Source organism: Triturus cristatus, chromosome 1_1, assembly GCF_964204655.1.
Source record: "Triturus cristatus chromosome 1_1, aTriCri1.1, whole genome shotgun sequence".
Taxonomy (NCBI): Eukaryota; Metazoa; Chordata; class Amphibia; order Caudata; family Salamandridae; genus Triturus; species Triturus cristatus.
This window is the reverse complement of record NC_140579.1, coordinates 538,856,724-538,875,660: the sequence shown is the minus strand read 5'-3', so window position 1 is coordinate 538,875,660 and position 18,937 is coordinate 538,856,724. Positions and strand designations below refer to the sequence as shown.

The 18,937-nt window shown below is 46.7% G+C and overlaps 1 protein-coding gene across 1 annotated transcript in view; it reads right to left on the bottom strand.

Annotated features, from left to right (window-relative positions):
* Positions 1-17,631, bottom strand: part of TMEM9 (transmembrane protein 9) — a 168,385-nt gene extending 150,754 nt beyond the window's left edge. Inside the window, exons 1-3 of the mRNA XM_085643220.1 lie at positions 17,588-17,631; positions 17,322-17,430; positions 9,190-9,321 (exon numbers count right to left, since the gene is read on the bottom strand). Coding sequence (XP_085499346.1) covers positions 9,190-9,321; positions 17,322-17,430; positions 17,588-17,631 — 285 coding nt within the window. The remainder of the gene's footprint in view (positions 1-9,189; positions 9,322-17,321; positions 17,431-17,587) is intronic.
* Positions 17,632-18,937: the final 1,306 nt, after the last annotated feature.

Here is an 18,937-nt window from a genome sequence, read left to right as displayed (position 1 = left end):
TTTTCTTGTGCAAGTTTTCACTTTATTACTGTTTGTGTGAAACGTAAACAGTTTACACATTGGCTCTAAGTTAAGCCTGACTGCTTTTGTGTCAGGCTACCAGAGGGGTGAGCACAGGTTAATTTGGGGTTTGTTTGTGACTTCACCCTGACAGGAACTGTGTTTGCTGCTAGAGTAGGCTTCACCCCCCACCCCAATCAGTAACACAATTTCCTACAGCACACAAATTCTCTGGAGGTTGCAGTGCATTCTAGGCATCATGATACAGAAGACAGGGACCAAAATTCAGATCCAGAGATGGGAACAAAGAACTTAAGTTTAGGCTTGGAGAAATGAGGCAAGGGAAGGACTCATTCTGTACACACAAAGGCAGCAATAGAGGTCACATAGTAACTCTGATATCAGGGAACCACAGTGATGAAAGCAAGTCATTCAGGTAGAGTTCAGTGCTTAATATCATTGGGCAGCAGTTGAGTAACCCTTAGCTTATCAAATACTTTCCAGTTAAAAATGCTGAATGCAAAATGGGGGCAGGGATGCTGCTGAGAGAAACAACAAGGGCAGTCCCATCCCCAAAACCTTACTCTGGGCTTACATTGTCTCCTGCCCATGACAGAGGGGAATGTACCTCATCTATACAGGAATCAGCACCCCTCAGGATGGCGCTTGCCCAAACCCCCTCTGAGGAGGAAAGCTCTGGCTGGTTGGGATTTTCAACTGTTTGGATTCACTGTGATTGATTGATAGTGGGCTATTGCCATACTGCCCAGAACTGGAAATAAAGGTCACAGATTCACATGTGCTTGAACATATGTGGAGGCTGCTTTAACGCTTCCTGAATTCACATCTGTTTGCTGCCTACTGAAACCCTGGTAACATGCCCTGTAGCAAAAAGTACCTCCTAGCAAGTCCCCTAGAAGCCCCTTGGAGTCCAGAGACATAGACCCAGAGTTCTAAGAATCTTTCTATACTCCTCAAAAAGACCAGAGGAGGGCCACCCCTGGAACTACCATCTAATGGTGCATGTGAATTGGTTGTCTCTGGTGAGCACACTAACTTACTGTGACAACATTTGCTTAACGGTTTTTGTTTCTCTTCGTGCCCCCACTTTGCCCTTTTGCTAGGACCAATCAGTCTTCACCGAGCATGAGGTGAGCACAGGTCCAGGTGGTGCAGCGTGATATGGTGCCAGAGTGGTAGTTGTGTAGTAGATAGTTAGCACTGATGCGATATTGAAGTTGAACTTTTCTGCAGAGTGAGGAATAGTTGAGTCTGGAATGGGGGTTGATGCAGTGGTTTATTGTCTTGAAAAGAATTTTGCTTCTGTTGATGGTTTAATTGATGGTATTAGTATAGACCTTTTTTTGCTGATGTGATAAGTAGTCTGCGTGGTGTGTGGAGGGACTTCAGCATAATGGGGTTGTGGTACCCTTTTTTCTGTGTTTATATTCTTGTGAAAAATAAATAATGATGAATAATGATTTTTATGTTGGATCCAATATGTAATGCTGAATTAACACGATTAAAGTTGAAAATAGTTCAATATGATATATAGAAATGTGTTTATTAGCATATTTTAGTTAGGTCACATTCAGATAAAACTCAATAATGGTTCCTATTGATGCTGTCATGTTATTGACTCCTGACGGCGCATATTGCTCATTGTAGAAATACATTTTTCAAGGCGATTAGCTTATTGTTTAACCTACAGCGTGGGGGGGGGGGGGTGGGGGGGTAGCTCTCATGCCCCTCTTTCAGATCTTTACATTGCAATGTCTTCTGATGTCTACATACGGGGCCGAGGTATGGGGCATTACCAAATGCAATACTATTCGGGCAGAAGAAAACAAAATTTGCCGTAGGGTTTTACGGCTCCAATTTCCTCTCCCCATTTTATCTGTCACAGTAAACTGAATGTACCCTTTATAGAAAATAACACTAGTGCCTGCTATGGTTAGAAGTAAATAAACAGTAAGTAAATAGAGTTCTGGCTGACCGGTTTCTGATATTTATACCCTGGCATTGCATTTTAATATACTGCAACCAACAAAAGAGCGAAGCGGTGGTGAAGAAGCTCTCAATATTGATATCACAGAAGAACAGTATCTTTACATCGCTCAAAAAAATGAGATTCACTTTGTGATCGAGACAAACAATTTAATTTTAAATTATTCAGCTAATTCGATCACATCTCATATCATCTGCACAGAATTGACCCACAGGTATCTGATGCCTTCTGTAAGTGTAAAACACACTTTGCTGATTTCATACCCAGGTGTAAGAATTACGGAGTGCGGTTTTTGAAACAATGTCTGATATAATTGAAATCTCATCAGCTCTTGACCTGATAAGTTCACTTTTGGATGACACAGTAGAGGTTTTAGAAAAATAGTAAACCTGTTACTGATAGCACAACAGCCGTTACAAGGGGTTTTCTCGTGGTTAAAAATACAAATTTCTATAAGGTTAAAAAAGAATATGGTCCCAATTGCTCTCAGACAGCAAAATATATGGACGGAATATGAAATGAATATGGTTACAGTTGTAAAATGCAATTGTGGGGAGGCTGAAAGTAGCCTTTGAATGAGAATTGGGCCATGGACAAACTGTTCTTACTCAAGTGTGATTTACAGTTTGATGGGCATTACTGGAGAATGAAATCCAACATACTTTTTTTTTGTTTACAAATTTGCTGGTACGATCAGAACTGTAATCACAAGAAATACGTATTCCTATTGTTTATGTAAAAAATTAGTTGTTGGCGACGTGTTGATAAGCCGTGTGCGTGTACTGATTAATAATTTTGTAATACACTGATTCTTAATGTTGTGATTTTGATTAGTACTTAAAATAAGAAAAATATATATTAACAAAAGAGGATTACACAAATCGTTACAGGCCTGCAACTGGAAAGCGTTGACTGTGGAGGTTACAAAACAAAATCTGGAAAAGTTTTCTTCATTCCTGAAATTAGTCAAACTGCTCTCATGTTGGGTTGTAAATCCCAGGGTGCACATTTATTCTATGTCAGGACCGGAGGCGAGGATCATGCTTTCCTTCTTCGCTTTATTTTCCAAAATTCATAAACAGCAGATAATAACAAAAAACTACATTTCCAATGAACAAGGGAAAAAATTAGTAACAACAATTTCATTAGTCCTATTTCAGTGTCCACATTCCAGGCTGCATAACAGTCTAAGTCACTTCCTGCAACCCCTCTTTCTTCCCTGCTCGGCAGCTAGTTAAGTAACATTTGCCTATTGTGCTTACTTAATTGTCTGTTTATGGGAAAATTAATGCCGCGTTGTGTGGCGGTTGCACGTGGGTGTTATTGCCTTCATTTTCAGATTCCCTTGGCAAGTCGCGGGAACGCTCTGCGCTCCTTACGCGGTGGTGTTACCAATCCCGAGGCCGCAGTGCAGTCCTCTGCCCACTAGAGGGCACTGCGGGGTTTCCGTGACTCGCTGGCTCCGTTTAGCCTGCATATACTCGCTTCCCCAGCTGCCTGGTACGCCCAGAGTGTCTGGGTCAGTTTTTTTGCCTCGATTTTCAGGCTTTCTAATGCCCGTTAGGGTCAGTAGTTGTGCGGTGCACCGGAGCAGTGCTCTTTACGCCCTGAGGTGTAATCTCAGAGTCAGTGCAGCACTGGGCATGTTGGCCTAGGCAAGGACACCTCTCCCTGGCAGAGTATACCCAGTGAAGTTTGTGGGTGCTGGGTGTCCTGGGGCTTGGGCCTCGCCGAAATTGTGCCACTTTGGTCACGCGAATTCCTGGGGGGACCCCTGAGCCAAAAACTTGCATGCGCTGCGTGCTGATTTCATAGGGACGCCTCATCCTCCCTGTGGGCTTAGCTGGATAACCCTAATGTCTTAGGGATGGAGCAGGAGTATTACGAAGAGGAGGACTCCTTATCCTACCTGCAGTGGGATGACAATTTCTAGGAGGTCATTGACACCTCTATTTACAGGGCCATAAACGATCTAATGACGCCCATGAGGTTGGCCGATAGGATAACGCAGGAGTGCGCCAAGATGGCGCAGTCGGGCGCAGGCACTTCCCCTCTTCTCCCCCAAGTTCAGGGCGCTGACCAGGATGCTAGTGATGCCCCCCTCCTCCCAAGAAGATATGTGAACAAGGGGTTAATAAAGACGCGTTCGCGCGCCTTATAAAAGCCTTCCTGGCCAAGACCTCTCAGGGAGAGCCACCGCAGGAGCACCCAGCTCTGGATACTACGCCTCCGCAGCCAGATTCACCCCAATCCCAAGAGGAAGACTCCCCTGAGGAATCGGACGAGGAGGTGGGGTCCTGGAGATCATGGCAGCCGTTCGGCCTCCCGAGCCTCCCAAGGAGGACATGTTAGACATGTTGGACCCGGACGACATTGTCCATCCGAGGTCGGCGGAGTGGACTCTCGCGGATAAAGTGGCGAAGTATGTGGCGGCGCGCCTCAGGAAGCCCCTAGAGAAGGGGGCTCGTAGCAGACTAAGGGCTGAGTGTCCCCGCCCCACGTTGGAGGGGAAGGTGGCGCTTACGCCAGATTTAGATGCCAAGATGGCCACATTCTTGGCGAAGTTTGTCAAAGATCTAAAGCAGAGAATTGATCGGTCATGGCAGGCTTGTCAGGACAAGCTATTGGATGCCATTGGCGCCATGACCAAGATTCTGGACATGGCCAAAGAGGCCCGTCTCTCCAGTTCCCTGATTGCCCCTGACGTCCTTTCTGCAAGGGCGCAGCGAGCTATCTGCTTTATGGAAAATGCTAACTGCGCCCTGTCGACGGAACGCCGGTGCTCCCTTTTGATTAAGGTCGATCCAAAGTTGGGTGACCTAGCCTCCTCAGAGGCGGGGGCAGTTGCACAAGGGGGTTTATTTGGCGAGCCTTTCGTCAAGGAATTGGGCACATTTGTTGCGACGTTCACGTCCCTGGACAAAGCCCAGTCAAATATTTAAAAAGTATTCCACCCTCTGGTTTTCCAAGGGGCCGGTTGTGGTAGAGGCCGCTCGGGAGGCCGGTTCGCATCCCAGAACCCCTCTCGGGGGGGTCAAGGCTCCGGACGCGGGCAATACCAGGCAAACCCGCGATTCAACAACTTTTACCCAACAAGGGGTCAACGCTTCAAAGGCCGCGGAGGATACAAAGGCGGCAACCGCGGAGGTGCCAACGGTGAGTGTTTTGCCTTCAACACAGCTGCGAGTGGGAGGCCGGCTGGCACTGTTTCTCCCCGCTTGGGAGGCAATTACGGAGGATGCTTGGGTTCTCCAGAAGGTACAGAGGTTCCAAATAGAGTTCTACGGTGCCCCCCGCCAGTACGCCCACCCTCGACCAACCTCTTTTTCCATCACAGATGGGGCAATGATAGACAAAGAAGTCTCCGCTCTTATGCGGAAGGGAGCAGTCTGTCGCACGGAGGTTCATCCGGGAGGTTTCCTCAGCAATCTCTTCTTGGTCGGCAAGTCCGATGGGGGTCGAAGACCGGTCATCAACCTCAAGGACTTCAACGAGTGGCTTCTGTACCGCTACTTCAAGATGGAGGGTATCCATCTCCTCAGGGACGTGCTGCTTCCATTCGATTGGATGGTGTGCCTGGTCCTGAAAGATGCGTACCTGACGGTTCCAATTTTCCCCCTCACTGTTGTTTCCTCCAGTTCCTATGGTGCAGGCAGGCTTACGAGTTCCTAATGCCGCCCTTCAGACTCTCATCTGCCCCGTGGTGTTTCACCAAGGTCCTCAAGCCGGGGATAGAGTTTTTGCGCATGCAAGGAGTACTGTTAATTATTTATCTGAACGGCATGCTTATTCTAGCGCAATGCCCCTCGAGGTTGGGGCTTTGTGATCAACGAGCACAAGTTGCTCTTGGTGCTGACGCAGAGGGCGGTTTATCTGGGTTTCATCATAGACTCCATCTCCTCTTCTCTGAGTCTCCCCTCTTGGAAGGTTGCACAGATCAGGCACGAGATTCGCCAGACCCTGGCAGGGCAATAAACCTCTCTAAGACAGACTGCGATCCTCATGGGTCTACTCTCCGCCTCGATTTAGGCGATTTTTCCCGGCCCGTTGCACTACTGGGCACTGCAGCATCTGAAGGCGCATCATCTCAGGAGGGGTTATATGTACTCCCAGGTAGTCTCTGTGACGGACGAAGTGAGAAAGGAGTTGGAGTGGTGGCTAGCGCATATGGAGGCCTGGAACGGAAGGGCTATCTTCGGTTCCGTTCCCGACTTGGTGATAGAGTCACATGTCAGCAGGTCAGGCCAGGGCGCTCGGTGTGGGGATTTCTCCACTGGCGGAAATTGGTCTCCTCAAGAACACCACCTGCATATAAACTGCCTGGAGCTTTTGGCAGGGTCATTTGCGGTCCGTTGCGGGACCAACAATCGGGTTCAGTCCTCGGTACTCCTATAGATGGACAATGTCTCCGCGGTGAGATATATCAACCATCTGGGAGGCACCAGGTCTCGAGCCTTGGCGAACATGGCCAAGGAGTTCTGGAATTTTGGCTTGGACAACCAGGTCTCAGTGATGGTGGTCGAGGCAACCAAGTGGCAGATTGGCACACCCGCCATCCGTGGGAAGCCAGCGTATGGAAGCTAAATACACTGGCGTTTCACCTGCTGGCGGATCGATGGGGCCCTCTCTCCATTGACCTGTTTGGGAGCTGGCTAGATCACCAGCTCCCTCGGTTCTTCAGTTGGAGGCCGGACCTGCTGGGGGAAGCTACGGACGCATTCCTCCAGGATTGGAGTCAGGAGAAAGGATATGCGTTTCCCCCATTCTCGATCATCACGTGGATAGCAGCTCTGGTCCGCAGGCAGAAGGCGACAGGGGTGTTGGTCACGCCACTGTGGAGGTCACAAGCCTGGTTTCCGGTTCAACTGGAACTTTCTTGGGCTTCTCCAATCCGACTCCCCCACTTTCCTCACATTCTGACGAATACGGAGGGCGAGTCCCATCACCTGGTGGAGTAGGGGCGGATTACAGGCGAAGATGGAGACTCCCAGGCCTTTCAAGCCACGCTGAGCTCTTACTTTCCAGAGCCTGGGCCGACAGCACATCCAAGCGTTACCGGTCCTCATGGACGCAATGGGTTTGCTGGTGTCTGCGAAGGGAAGTGGATCCCATGGGCTCAGATTTGACTCACGTCCTCAACTATTTGGCGACATTAGCGGGAAAGGGTTTGGCCTATTGGTCAATTAAAACTGTCAGGTCTGCCATTTCAGTGGGACATGCTCCGGTGGAAGGGGCACGGCTGGGCGAGCATCCTTTTGTCTGCAAGTTACTAAGAGGGATCCATTTGTCTCTCCCCCCAGAACCTCGGTACTCGGTCCTTTGGGACGTCAATCTGGTTTTGAATCTTTTCTTATCTGGCAGCCCAACCGCTTCTTATCGCGGAAAGAAATTTCAGCAAAGTTGGCGATGTTGTTGTGCCTCATTTCCTGCGGGAGAGTATCTGACGTTCAGGCCTTAGATATTTCGGCTAGAGACTTTTTCCCGGACGGGGTAACGTTCATGGTGAGTAGACACACCAAGTTAAACACCTGTATGATTTCTTACCCAGCTTTTGCGGATTCCCCAAAGCTCTGTGTGGTAAAGTGTCTTAAGGCATATAAGGAGGCTACGGAGGAAGTTTGTCCACCGGGCGAGCGACAACTCTTGATAGCACTCAGAAAACCGTTCAAGGCGGTTTCTTCACCCACAATAGCCCGTTGGGTCAGGTGAGTAATGCAAGAGGTGGGCATTAATACAAAGGCCTTTGCGGCCCATTCAGCACGGGGGGCAATGGCTTCTAAGGCCTTCAGTCTGGGCGCTCGTTTGGAGGACCTCAGACTCCACGTTTAAGAGATTTTACTTTAAGCCGGTGCTGAATGCGGCCCAGGTGGTTGTGAGTAAACTTTAAAGGAGCATAATCCTCGCCTTCGATCCTGACATAGAAAAGAAATTTGCCTAGCCTGGTAGAAGGTAAGTTTCAATTCTATCAAGGACATGGAGGCAAGGATTATCCCTCCCAGCAACTAGAATGGGTGCAGACCCACCCGTATGGGAGTAAGTAATCTGTGTTTCATTATTGCTGGTTTGGTGATTCAACCTTACAATGTTGCTTTGCTTAACTGTTATCGTACGCGTGTTTCTGATATGACGATTACCTTTGCATTACCAAAGCTGACACACATTGTCTTTCAAGGTAATGATGGATCGAAGCAAGACGCATGAGCAAGAAGGAACGGCGTGACTCGCGCGAAGAAAGATGGGTTGCAGGAAATGACACGGACTGTTATGCAGCCTGGAATGTGGACACTGAAATAGGACTAATGAAATTGCTGTTAGTGATTCTTTCCCTGGTTCATGGGAAATGTAGTTTTTCGTTATTAGCTGCTGTTTATGAATTTTGGAAAATAAAGCGAAGAAGGAAAGCATAATCCTCGCCTCCGTGTCCTTAATAGAATCAAAACTTACCTTCTCCTAGGCTAGGAAAATTTCTATTCTTTCTTTCAGCACAAGGCCCATCGCCTGCAACTTTGGTGCCCAGTGTTGGGGCTGTAGTTCTTTATGTTAGTGACAAGTCTGTTACCTTCTTTGCTTTCTGTGATTTTCATTTGATTACTGTTTCACCGTCCATATATTGTTTAATTTATTACTAAAGTGATTTCCTTTCAAATGGCTTGATGGCTCAGCCAAGGTACAGCAGACTCAAGGAGCTACTTCAAATTAGATATGTGAGCATGGAACTTTAGCAGACCACTCTTGATCGCACTGAGGCAAAGCAGTGCTATGCAATGCATAAGATTGTATGCACTATGCATATGTGTAGAAATACCATATACATGTTTCAATTTCAATTGAACTGTGCTCTGTCACATGAACTGTGTGAACATAGAGCATACTCCCTTACCTCAATCTGTTTTAACAGATCCTACCAACCTATAGTATACTCACATCAACTTACCTCAGTATCACTTCAATGTGTACAGACAGTGAGCTTAATGTACTTCTACTTAGCTCAACCTTTGCCACAATCTGATGCTTCGGAAAGTAGGGATGGAGTAAAGACATCCATACTTCATTCTTTGCTACCTGCTACTAGATGGGTGGGTTGGATTGGTGTGATACTGCCCGTCTATTCACCCCATTCCCAATTCTCAGCTATGACAAGGAACTACTTGGTCATGCATGCAACCCGTGTTCCATCTCACCTCGGTCTCCTCTTCATTAAGCAGAGGCTGGGCGTAGGATTGCCACTTACGGACTAGAGGGTCCACCAGCATGAGAAAGGCCATGTAGAGTAGAAGAGCCTCCACAACTGCCAGGTAAAAGATGATGATGAACTGCAAAAGTCAAGCTCACATTACGCTTTTCTATGTGATTGAATTGTAGTTACATATCACACGCTTGCTTTCTTACTTTTCAAATTACACATTGTCAGCTAGCATTCATTAGAACGAGTCTGGTCGTAGCAATTCAGTCTGTACCCTCATTCTCTACATGTTGTGGTGTTAGCTTCCATACTCAGTCTCTGAAATCCTACTTGCATATGCAAACAACGTTTCCAGTCAGCACGGAGGCCAGACTACTAAGGTGAATTTTTGGGCCCTCGTGACAGAGGATATTCATTCTGAGTACATCGTCAATCCCTCCTGGTGGGGTCTCATTCTATTGAAATGTTTTACAGTTAACGATTTTCATAGCAGAAACTATTGTTTTTAAAGGGATAAGAAGGGTTAAATACAGAGGCAAGGGCTGTGCAGTGTATGCCTTCTCTTTTATTTTAGTTACAACATAGGTGGCAGACATGGAAAGTTTACTCACCCAAACAGGAAATTTACAGCACCGGCAACAGCACTGCAAACCTCATTCACAAAGCATCTATTCCCCAAGCAGTAGAGTCTCTCTTCATGGAGAAAAAGCCGAGTAGAAGAGTGTTGAGGGAAGACTCAAAAAAACACCACCGGACACTCCATCTCTGAAAGATCTGACTGAACAACAGGCCAGAAAAACAAAAGTCATGGGAGGAGGGAATCACCCTGCTCAACAGGTCCACACGAGTGTTCAGGGGACCCTGAATATAAACCTATTTCGGAGAAAGGAGACAAGTCTGGCACCAAGAGAAGATCTGATCCGAAATGACAGCCTGGTGCAAAATCAAAGGAAGAAATGCCAGAAGAGCCAAAAGGATTATCTTGAGCTCCCTCCAGTTGGCAGACCGAGCTCTCTGAGTGGAAGTCCAAAGACGCTGGACTTGAGGGGAAGACATCCAGGCACCTCAGTCCTTCTTGCTTGAATCCGTAGTGATCACTAATGGATGGGGATGACACAAAAACTCCACTCCAGATCTGCAAGGGGTCCAACCATCAAGCCAGTTCCTTTCTCATGGCCTCTGACACCAGGAGAGGGGGAGATATCTGCTGTGAAACAGGATCCCAGTGCTGAAGGAAGAAGCAAATTAACTTGTTCAAATGGAACCGAACCCATGGAACTAAAAACACAGTGGCTGCCAAGTCTCCTCCAATCTGAAACTCTGGGAGAGGAAGTCATCAGGAGATGCAGAACACAAAACTAGATCTTCTGCACCCTGCTGTCTCGCAGGGCAACCACCCCTAGGTCTGTGTGGAATCTGGACCCTAAGAGCAACTAAGACTTCATAGTGTTTATGAGGAATCCACGAAATGTCAATGTGTAGACCATCAGATGACCATGTACCATCGCTTGAAGGGCAGACTTGGCAAACATAAGACAATTATCATGATAGGACTGAACACTTATATTCTGCTGATGAAGAAGTTTCATCAACGGAGCCAGAACCTTCGTCAAAACCTGTATGGGTCCTACAAATCGATGGTTGACAGAAAGTCTTGCACAGAGGCTAGCAGAATGATGCTTTGCAGCATAACCATGCGAAAATGAACAGTCCTGATCCATCAATTGAACCTTTTGATATCGAGCACCGGCCGATAGCCTCCTGACACCTTCTGGACCACAAAGAGAATGGAGTACACCCCCTGCTCCTTTTCATCAGGAGACACAGGAACAATTGCATTTTGAGCATTAAGGCCAAAACGCCACCCCACAAAGTCTCTCTCTTTACAGCATCCTTGGGAATGGGAGTAGGGATGTACCCAGAATCTGGAGGCAGAGAGATGAAGTTTATAGAGTACCCATCCCGAACAATGTCCAAAACCCAGCAATACGTGAAAGAGGTTTCCCAAATGTGGACAAAATCCATGAGCTTCCATCCCACCTTGTCCAAAGCCAGAGGGATGGAGTAGCCAGGAACACTGATTGATGGCCTTGCCTTACAATTACCAGCCGCGGACGCCTGGGAGGTCACAAGACTGGTCCAGCAACGGCATGCAGAATAATATTTAGAGTTCTTCTTGGGATAGTGCCTGGTCTCCCGGGTCAAGGATCTGAAATTCTTACTAGATGAGAACTGACAGGACCCTGAATGTTTCTTATCCTTGAACAATTTCCTCATCATGTCATCTGCCACAGAGACCCTGATCAACTCACGGCTTTTGCCTCCCTCTGATAACCTACTCACCCCACCATGTAACCTGGGACCTTGTCTTGAGTAACTGTAATGTAAACTGTACATTGTTATCCCTCCATCCCTTACTTACCCGGCACCCCGCCACCTCCCTATTGATGGTATACTCTTATTATTTCATGCCTTTTGTACAACTCGATGACTTTGTAAAGCGCTCTGATACCCTATCGGGTCAAGCTTGCGCTCTATAAAACACTAAAATAAAATAAAATAAAATAAATAAATCCAACCAATCCCAAAAGAGTTTGGACCATCAAATGGAAACTTCAGGAAGGAGGCTTTTTCTGATGAATCCACCTTCCGATCCCGTAGCCACGGATTAATCCGGACCATCACCTCGGAAATGGAGGCTACAGACGCATCTTTGAAAATAGCCAAGAAGACACCAGTCAGCAGTTTAGATTGTTGCTCCATATGAACCAAAATGTCAGACAGATCAGCCTCCTCCTGCATCACTTCAGCCAGAGAGTCAAAATCCTTGACCAAGGACTGAGAAGCGATCGCCGCATAGGATGCTGCCCTCAACACTAGATTTTTAGACCCAAAACACTGCTTCATGCCTGAGTCCACTTTTGTATCCATAGGATCCACTGGTGAACAGTCTTCAGGGTTCAATGATGACCTGCCAATCGTTGACACCAAGACTGAATACACTTTAATGGATGAAGGGAGTACAGAATCAACTGCTTCCAAAACATAGGATTTTTGCAGGAGTCTAAGAATCTGAAACTGATCCGGCTCCTTCCTACCCCGAAAGATAGCATCTGTAATCTTAGGGTGAAGAGGAAGAGCCTCCGCAGAAGGCTTCGCATATTGTGGAACTATCCCCCTAGCCTCATCGACAGCAGGTTGTGGATCAAAACCCAGATTGTCTCTGATATGCAGCAAAATAGCAGCCTACTCATCTCAGGAAATAAACTTACTCCCAGACACACCGGGTGTTTCAGATAAGGAGTCACTTTCAGTATCAGTGCCTACGTCCTTATGCACAGATGCCTATGTCTTAGGATTGGAGGATTGAAAGCCAAGCCCATCGCCACCACTTCATCAATCATGGCCTTAACCTGCCAGCTGTCAATAATCACTCCTTTGTCCATCCATGTTACAATGAAGAAAAGGAAAAACTTGTTCTTAAATACCCCCTGGAAAACTTAACAGCCGAATGGAAAAGCCACAGACAAGCCCTCCAATAAAGCTAGAATAGAAAAAAGGGAACCAATCACAAAAAACTATAGCCCCGCTACAGACTTATAAAAGTGCCCTTCTCACCTCAAGAACTGCTCAGCGGAGAAGCGCAGCACTGCTCCTTGCTGCACCTTAGAAACGTCCCCAACAGAGGCACCACACGTTCCATTCAGGAACTCAGGAGAGGGTGAGGCCTGGCAACACCGACAGTGCACTCCCTCAGACCAGTCAGCGCTCCAGTGCGCAAATGCCTCATACACCTCTGGCGGCATAGAACACGAATACCGGGTCCCACGCCATCTGCGAGGGCGTTGCAATCCCGTCCAGATGGCCACGGGTCCTGAAGACCTGCCACCTAGTCTCCCCCTTGCAGGTGCAGGACCAGGGCTGGACTGGCAGTAGCGGGCCCCTGGCATTTCCCCGGTGGAGCGCTAGGGTGTGGTGGGACGATTTTAGGCCCCATGGGGGGCCGTTTTTGTTACTGGGGGTCGGTAATATTGGCCCCCTGTAACAAAATCGGCAGAAACCGGCCCTTGCAAACGGCTTGGCCTCTCACCCCTTTGCCTCCAGGGGGGCCGGCTGAGCAGTTCGCCAGGCCTGGTTTCGGTTCCCAGTCCGGCCCTGTGCAGGACCAGAGCCAGACAGCATGCATGGAGGACTCATATGGAGAGGAATCTAAGCGGGAGGGACGAGGAGGTAATGGTGAATGGTGCCTTGAGTTGCGAGTGTGCTGCAGCTCAGCATGTACAACACTTATGCAGTCTGGAGACCAACGGAGATCAGTTAGAACTGAGACAGAATAATTCACCAGGACAGCAACTCATTATCTCAACCACCGATAAAGATACAAGTTTTGTTATGTGTAGCGGGAGGGTGAGGTGCAATGTGAGGGTGAGTGTAAGAGAAGGAGGGTTGTTAATGGAGCACGTATGTGTGGGTTGATTTATTCCTTCCCCTGCAGGTAAACTCAGAGTCGTCATGTTTCCAGTGCCGGATTAAACCCTGTGGAGGCCAGGGCAGGACTGAAAAATGAAACCGGCCCTGGCACACTGCTCGGCAGGTCCCCCCAAGGGAAGGGGGGTGGTGCAGCCCAGGTGTCTGCTTTGGCCGATTTTGATACAGGGGGCCGGTATTGCCGTCCCCCGGTAACAAAAACGGCCCCCAGGGACCCAAAACAGGCCCCACCCTGGCAGCCTACCTGGGAAACGCACGGTGCCCGCTATGGACAGTCCGACCCTGGTGGAGGCCCCTAGGCAGTCGAAATTTCGGGGGCCCCCTCGCAAATTATCTCGTAATACCCAATGCACCTGATTTTCTTTTTTACAAACTGACAGCTGCCAGATGATGAGCTTTTAAGAGACAAACTGTTATGGGAATCTGATGTCTCTGGTTTATGTACTTTAAGTTGTTAATGGGTACATTACATTAATACAGTCATTTCTCTACAGAGTCTTTAATGTAAAGATTTCATTTCTTTGAGTTGATTCATTTTTTTCTATCTTTGGAAACAATATTTAAGAAAGCTTGATTGTAAATTTTGTTGACAATGAAATCAATATTATTTTGATACGTTGTAGCGGGGCCCCTAAACGAAGGGGGCCCATGAGGCCGGTGCCTACTTTGCCTATTTGGTAATCCGGAACTGGATGTTTCAGTATAGTGGCTGATTCCATCAAGAAATAAATTGATTACATTTACTCTGTCCAATCGGCTGTAAATAATTGACATCCAAAAGTCATAGAATCTATTTCCAAATTCTGTAGTTATCAAAAAGTGCGGATTGAACTTCTGAAGAAATAGTTGAGGGGTACATATGGCTGAGAGCCAATGTCCCGCACGAGCCTGAGAAAAGACGGGAGTGTCCAGGCTAGGCAGGAGAGGAAAGAAAGCCATAATAAAATGAGGCAAGGAGTGGGTACCCAGGAAGTCCCAAAATATCCCCTCTGAGAGGAAATGGGCAAGAGGTGACCAGTGCAGACAGAGGATTGCAGAATACGGCCTGTCAGAAATAGGTCTTTTAGACTAGAGATGAGCAGGGCCCGGATTGGCTGAGAGAGGGATGAGAGGGTTACTGGCCAGACTTGCAGAGGGACTCTGGGACAAAGGGGGAGAAATCCAGAGACATCCTGAGAGGAGGGCAGTGCAGGGAGAGAGGAGACTAGCGAGGGATGGTATCCTAGGGATGACCACCTTGAAGGCAGAGGACAGTGCGACAGGGTATCGGGAAGGGTTTGAGGGCTACCTGTGTGATCAGCAGAGGGCAATGAGCCCGCCTCTTAGATGTGGGCACAGAGTGTTCGTCTGAGCCTAATACCTGGCAAGGTCTCACAGGATGGCACTAGAAGGCTAATACAGTCTTCCTGTATGCAGGTGGGTGAAGGGTGGTTGGGATGAACAACATGTGTTAGATTCCTGCAGGTGAAATGGAGACATAGTGGGAGGCTGCAGAGAACAAGACGTCCACCAACGAGGAGGCATGGCAGAGAGCAACCTATAAGGAGGAGAGTAGTGGTGCTCATGGTTAGTAGCAGGGTGCGATCTAGTGAGGAGGAAAGGATGCTGCACTCACAACATATGTCAACAAACAGAAATATTCAAGAGAATGAAATGCTGAAGTATAATAAAATCTTTTAAAATATATTGCAATATCTTATACAATGTAAAATGGTGCCAACGCGAGGAGCCACTTCACTCCCCTTGCACTAAAACCTGCGATGGAGCAGGGTCTCGCGAAAATGAAACCTGCTCGAAATGAGTACCCCCATAATATGTACTAACAATAAGTAGATATAGTAAAATTAAGGTGCACCCAACATGAACATGGGGAAACTGCCTTGCGCATGCCTGATCTAATACGTAAATGAATAATAATGTAATAACTTTGTGGTTTAAAAAAAATTGCATGAATAGGCCACATGTGCTCCAGTATTTTGCCTATTGCAGCATGCTGTAAAGTAATGATTAATGCCGCTTTTTACACTAAGCTTTTGCTAAGTAACATTAATGAAAAGTAGTGGATGGTGGGAGGTAAACAAGGATGGTTTCATAATCACATAGTTAATAAATGTTCATTTCTATTCATGCCATTTTATTTAACTTGGCTATGGTGGGAGGGGGGAGCTGTAAGGAGCAAGTTTGTACTGCCATGAGGAGAAAAAGATGTGCAGTGTGCCGCAGATGACATGAAGGAGTGAAGGCCAGTGTGTCAGTCGCCTGCCAACTACTGTTCCCGAGCGTGGGACCGGAGACGTCTTCTGCGGATAAATTTAATTCATAAGAAGAAGAATGTGAATTTATAACTTATGCGGAGAACATGTGAATAAGCTGAGATTCACACCATGGGAACTGTTTTCTACAATGCAATTGTTGAATAAAGATGAAGTCATGGTGGCGTGACAACGCCACCTTCCCAGCCCACCAATCCCTATGCGAGTTAGAGGGTAAAATGCAACATTTGAGGAATGGACATGTCAATTTTAGACTATAATGAGGGTGCCTTCGGAGGTGTGGTTGGCGGAAGAAGCTTAGGCTGACAGGAGAGAAGAGGGGAGAATGCTCGCTGTCCGTCGGTTTGCAGAGATGCCTAGCTGTTCCAGTCCTGTCCTGTTCCTGTCCTTATATCTAGTGTTCTCTGATTCCTTTTTGGGGATCCTCCATCATCTCCCAGGACCAGGGAGTGGTTTTCCCTACAGATCGATAGGTTTGTATTTAGCCTCTATCGTTCTCAGAATCTCAGCATTAATGTATTTGTCTCTGAACCTTTTGTCTCGCCACCTATCCACTCGGTCAACAATATATTGATATGCAATATTTTAGATGAACCTATTGTATCTTCATCTATCTTTCCGTTAGGTATATTATTCTCTGGCGTTTGCTAAACTTTTGTCTCTCCACCTATCCACTCCTTCATTACATAATGTCATTGCCTAATGAGTCTGTATAAGATACAAAATGTCTCCTATCATGAGATTCGATGTTTGTAATTGTGACCTAATGCAGATGAGCATTTACCTTTAAATTGAGATAAACTTTTCATTATCAACCTAACCGAGAGTCTGCAATTAATTTTCTAAATGATTGGTAAGTTAGTAATTATCATTGCCATTAACTATTCAACTAATTGGTCCACCGACCAAGTAGAAGGAAAGTTGACATCAGGATTAGTTATTCAACAGATGTCCACAGGGATTTATAAATAGAAATATCTGATGGAACAAACAAATTGACCCCAGCGTATCAGGGATACTGGGAGAATGTGTATGGGCCATTGTAGTGATATTTGTTGGGTATCGATCCCTGATCAATAATTAGTATTGGCGCTGGATCACCTGCCACTATCAATGTCTAACTCTTCTGTAACACTCAAGACACCATCCCTCACCAAGCTCCCCTCACACTGACATTCCTCCTCTATGACCCTTGACTTAGGTGTCCCACCGCTGTCCCAGAGTCCCTCTTTCAACTTGGACCAATTACCTTCTCACCCCTCTCTCCTCCAATCATGGCCCTGCTCCTGTCTAGTACAAAACATCCATTTCTCTGCCTCATCTCCAACATGCACTCCTTCTTTCACTCTTTCTTTTTAAACCCGTTTACCTTGATGGTGTTGGTGCTTCGCTCCTCGTATTTACACTCACACAGCAGACAATAGGCCTCAACATCAGGCCCTGGGACAGGCTTCGGTTTCACCATGTGAAAGCAGTTACTGTGGAGGATGAGAGGAAACCAACTCAGTTGTCAAGATAAACAGCATTTCCAGCAAGATCCATTTTAGAATACAGTAGAATTATAAGACATATACAGTACTGCCATATGTAGAAATGGTACTACATACAATTAGCACAAATGTCAATGCAATTTACTTCAACGCACAGCGAAAAGGATCAACTTCGTTAAATGTCAACATCCTCTAATTCTATCCGTCTCCATCTTGCAAACAAAGTTATTAGTCTTATCTTGCCACAGTCTAAAAACTGGCATAAAACTTTATATAAAAAAAAGGCTTCTAATAAGTTGAAACAAAATTATTAAGGTCGGACGTGGGCATGTATGCATTTTTTTGCAAACATATACAAAATCCCCCAAAAATGGCAAAAGTATGATAAATAAACAAGTGGCCCAGCAGCTTAAGCACAGCAGCGCGCACTGCTTTCAGACCGCCAATGGATAAACTTCGCTGACCCCTTGCCCTATTGCGCATGCTGTGACAGGCGAAAGCACAATGTAAACGACAGCTGAACAGACCAATGGATGAAGTGGGCTGACCAAAAGCCACCGCATGTACGTATATATGCACATATTTTTATTACAATTTTTTGGGAAACCTTGAATTTCGATGACAGATAAAGCTGCCTGTAGGCACTCAGCTCATGAAATAGATGGTCGTTGGAAAAAACATCTAATCATTTCTTTTTTTCCCCTCTTTGTGCACTTTATAATGTGTGCACATTATAATGCCACATTCTCACTTGAGCCATTATAGGGAACACACTAGTCCAGCATGACACAGGGTGATTGGGTTATATTGCACTTAAAGAAACCTGCAAAGGTGCGTAATTGTACATATACCTGGAAGCAGCCACTTTCAGTCATAGATCGGTGTTCAGTAAGAAACGAATTCACACTTCCGTAAATAGCCCCATTAGCAGACGTTCATGCCAGAGATCACCACATTCAAGAAGAGGTTACTCTCTTGAGGTCAATACATTTAGCAGAGGGTATACCTATAAGTGGACAGCCCTTCACACCAGCATAACTTGTATGCATCCAATAAACCCTTTCAGTGGTGAATCAAGGCACTGCTGGAGGTCATACGCTGTTACACTGTACATAAAACAAGGGGAAGATCAATCAATCAGTATTTGTTAAGTGTGACTGCTCACCCGTGAGGGACTCAAGGCGCTGGGGGAGGGGGCAGAGGGGCTGCAGGTCCTCATGGGTGATGAAGTTCAGTCGAAGAGCCAGGTCTTGAGATCCTTCCTGAATTGTATCAGCGACGGGGATAGCCTGAGGTAGAGAGGCAGGGTATTCCAGGTTTTGGCATTGAGGTAGGAGAAGGAATTTCCTTGCGCATCCGAGGGGCCGTGGCAAGAGTTAGTTCGGCAGCTCGGAGGTGTCTGGTGGGTACGTGGAATGAGAGGCGGTGGTTCATGTGTGCTGGTCTGGCATCGTGGAGGAAATTGTAGGTGTATGTGAGGAGCTTAAACATGACT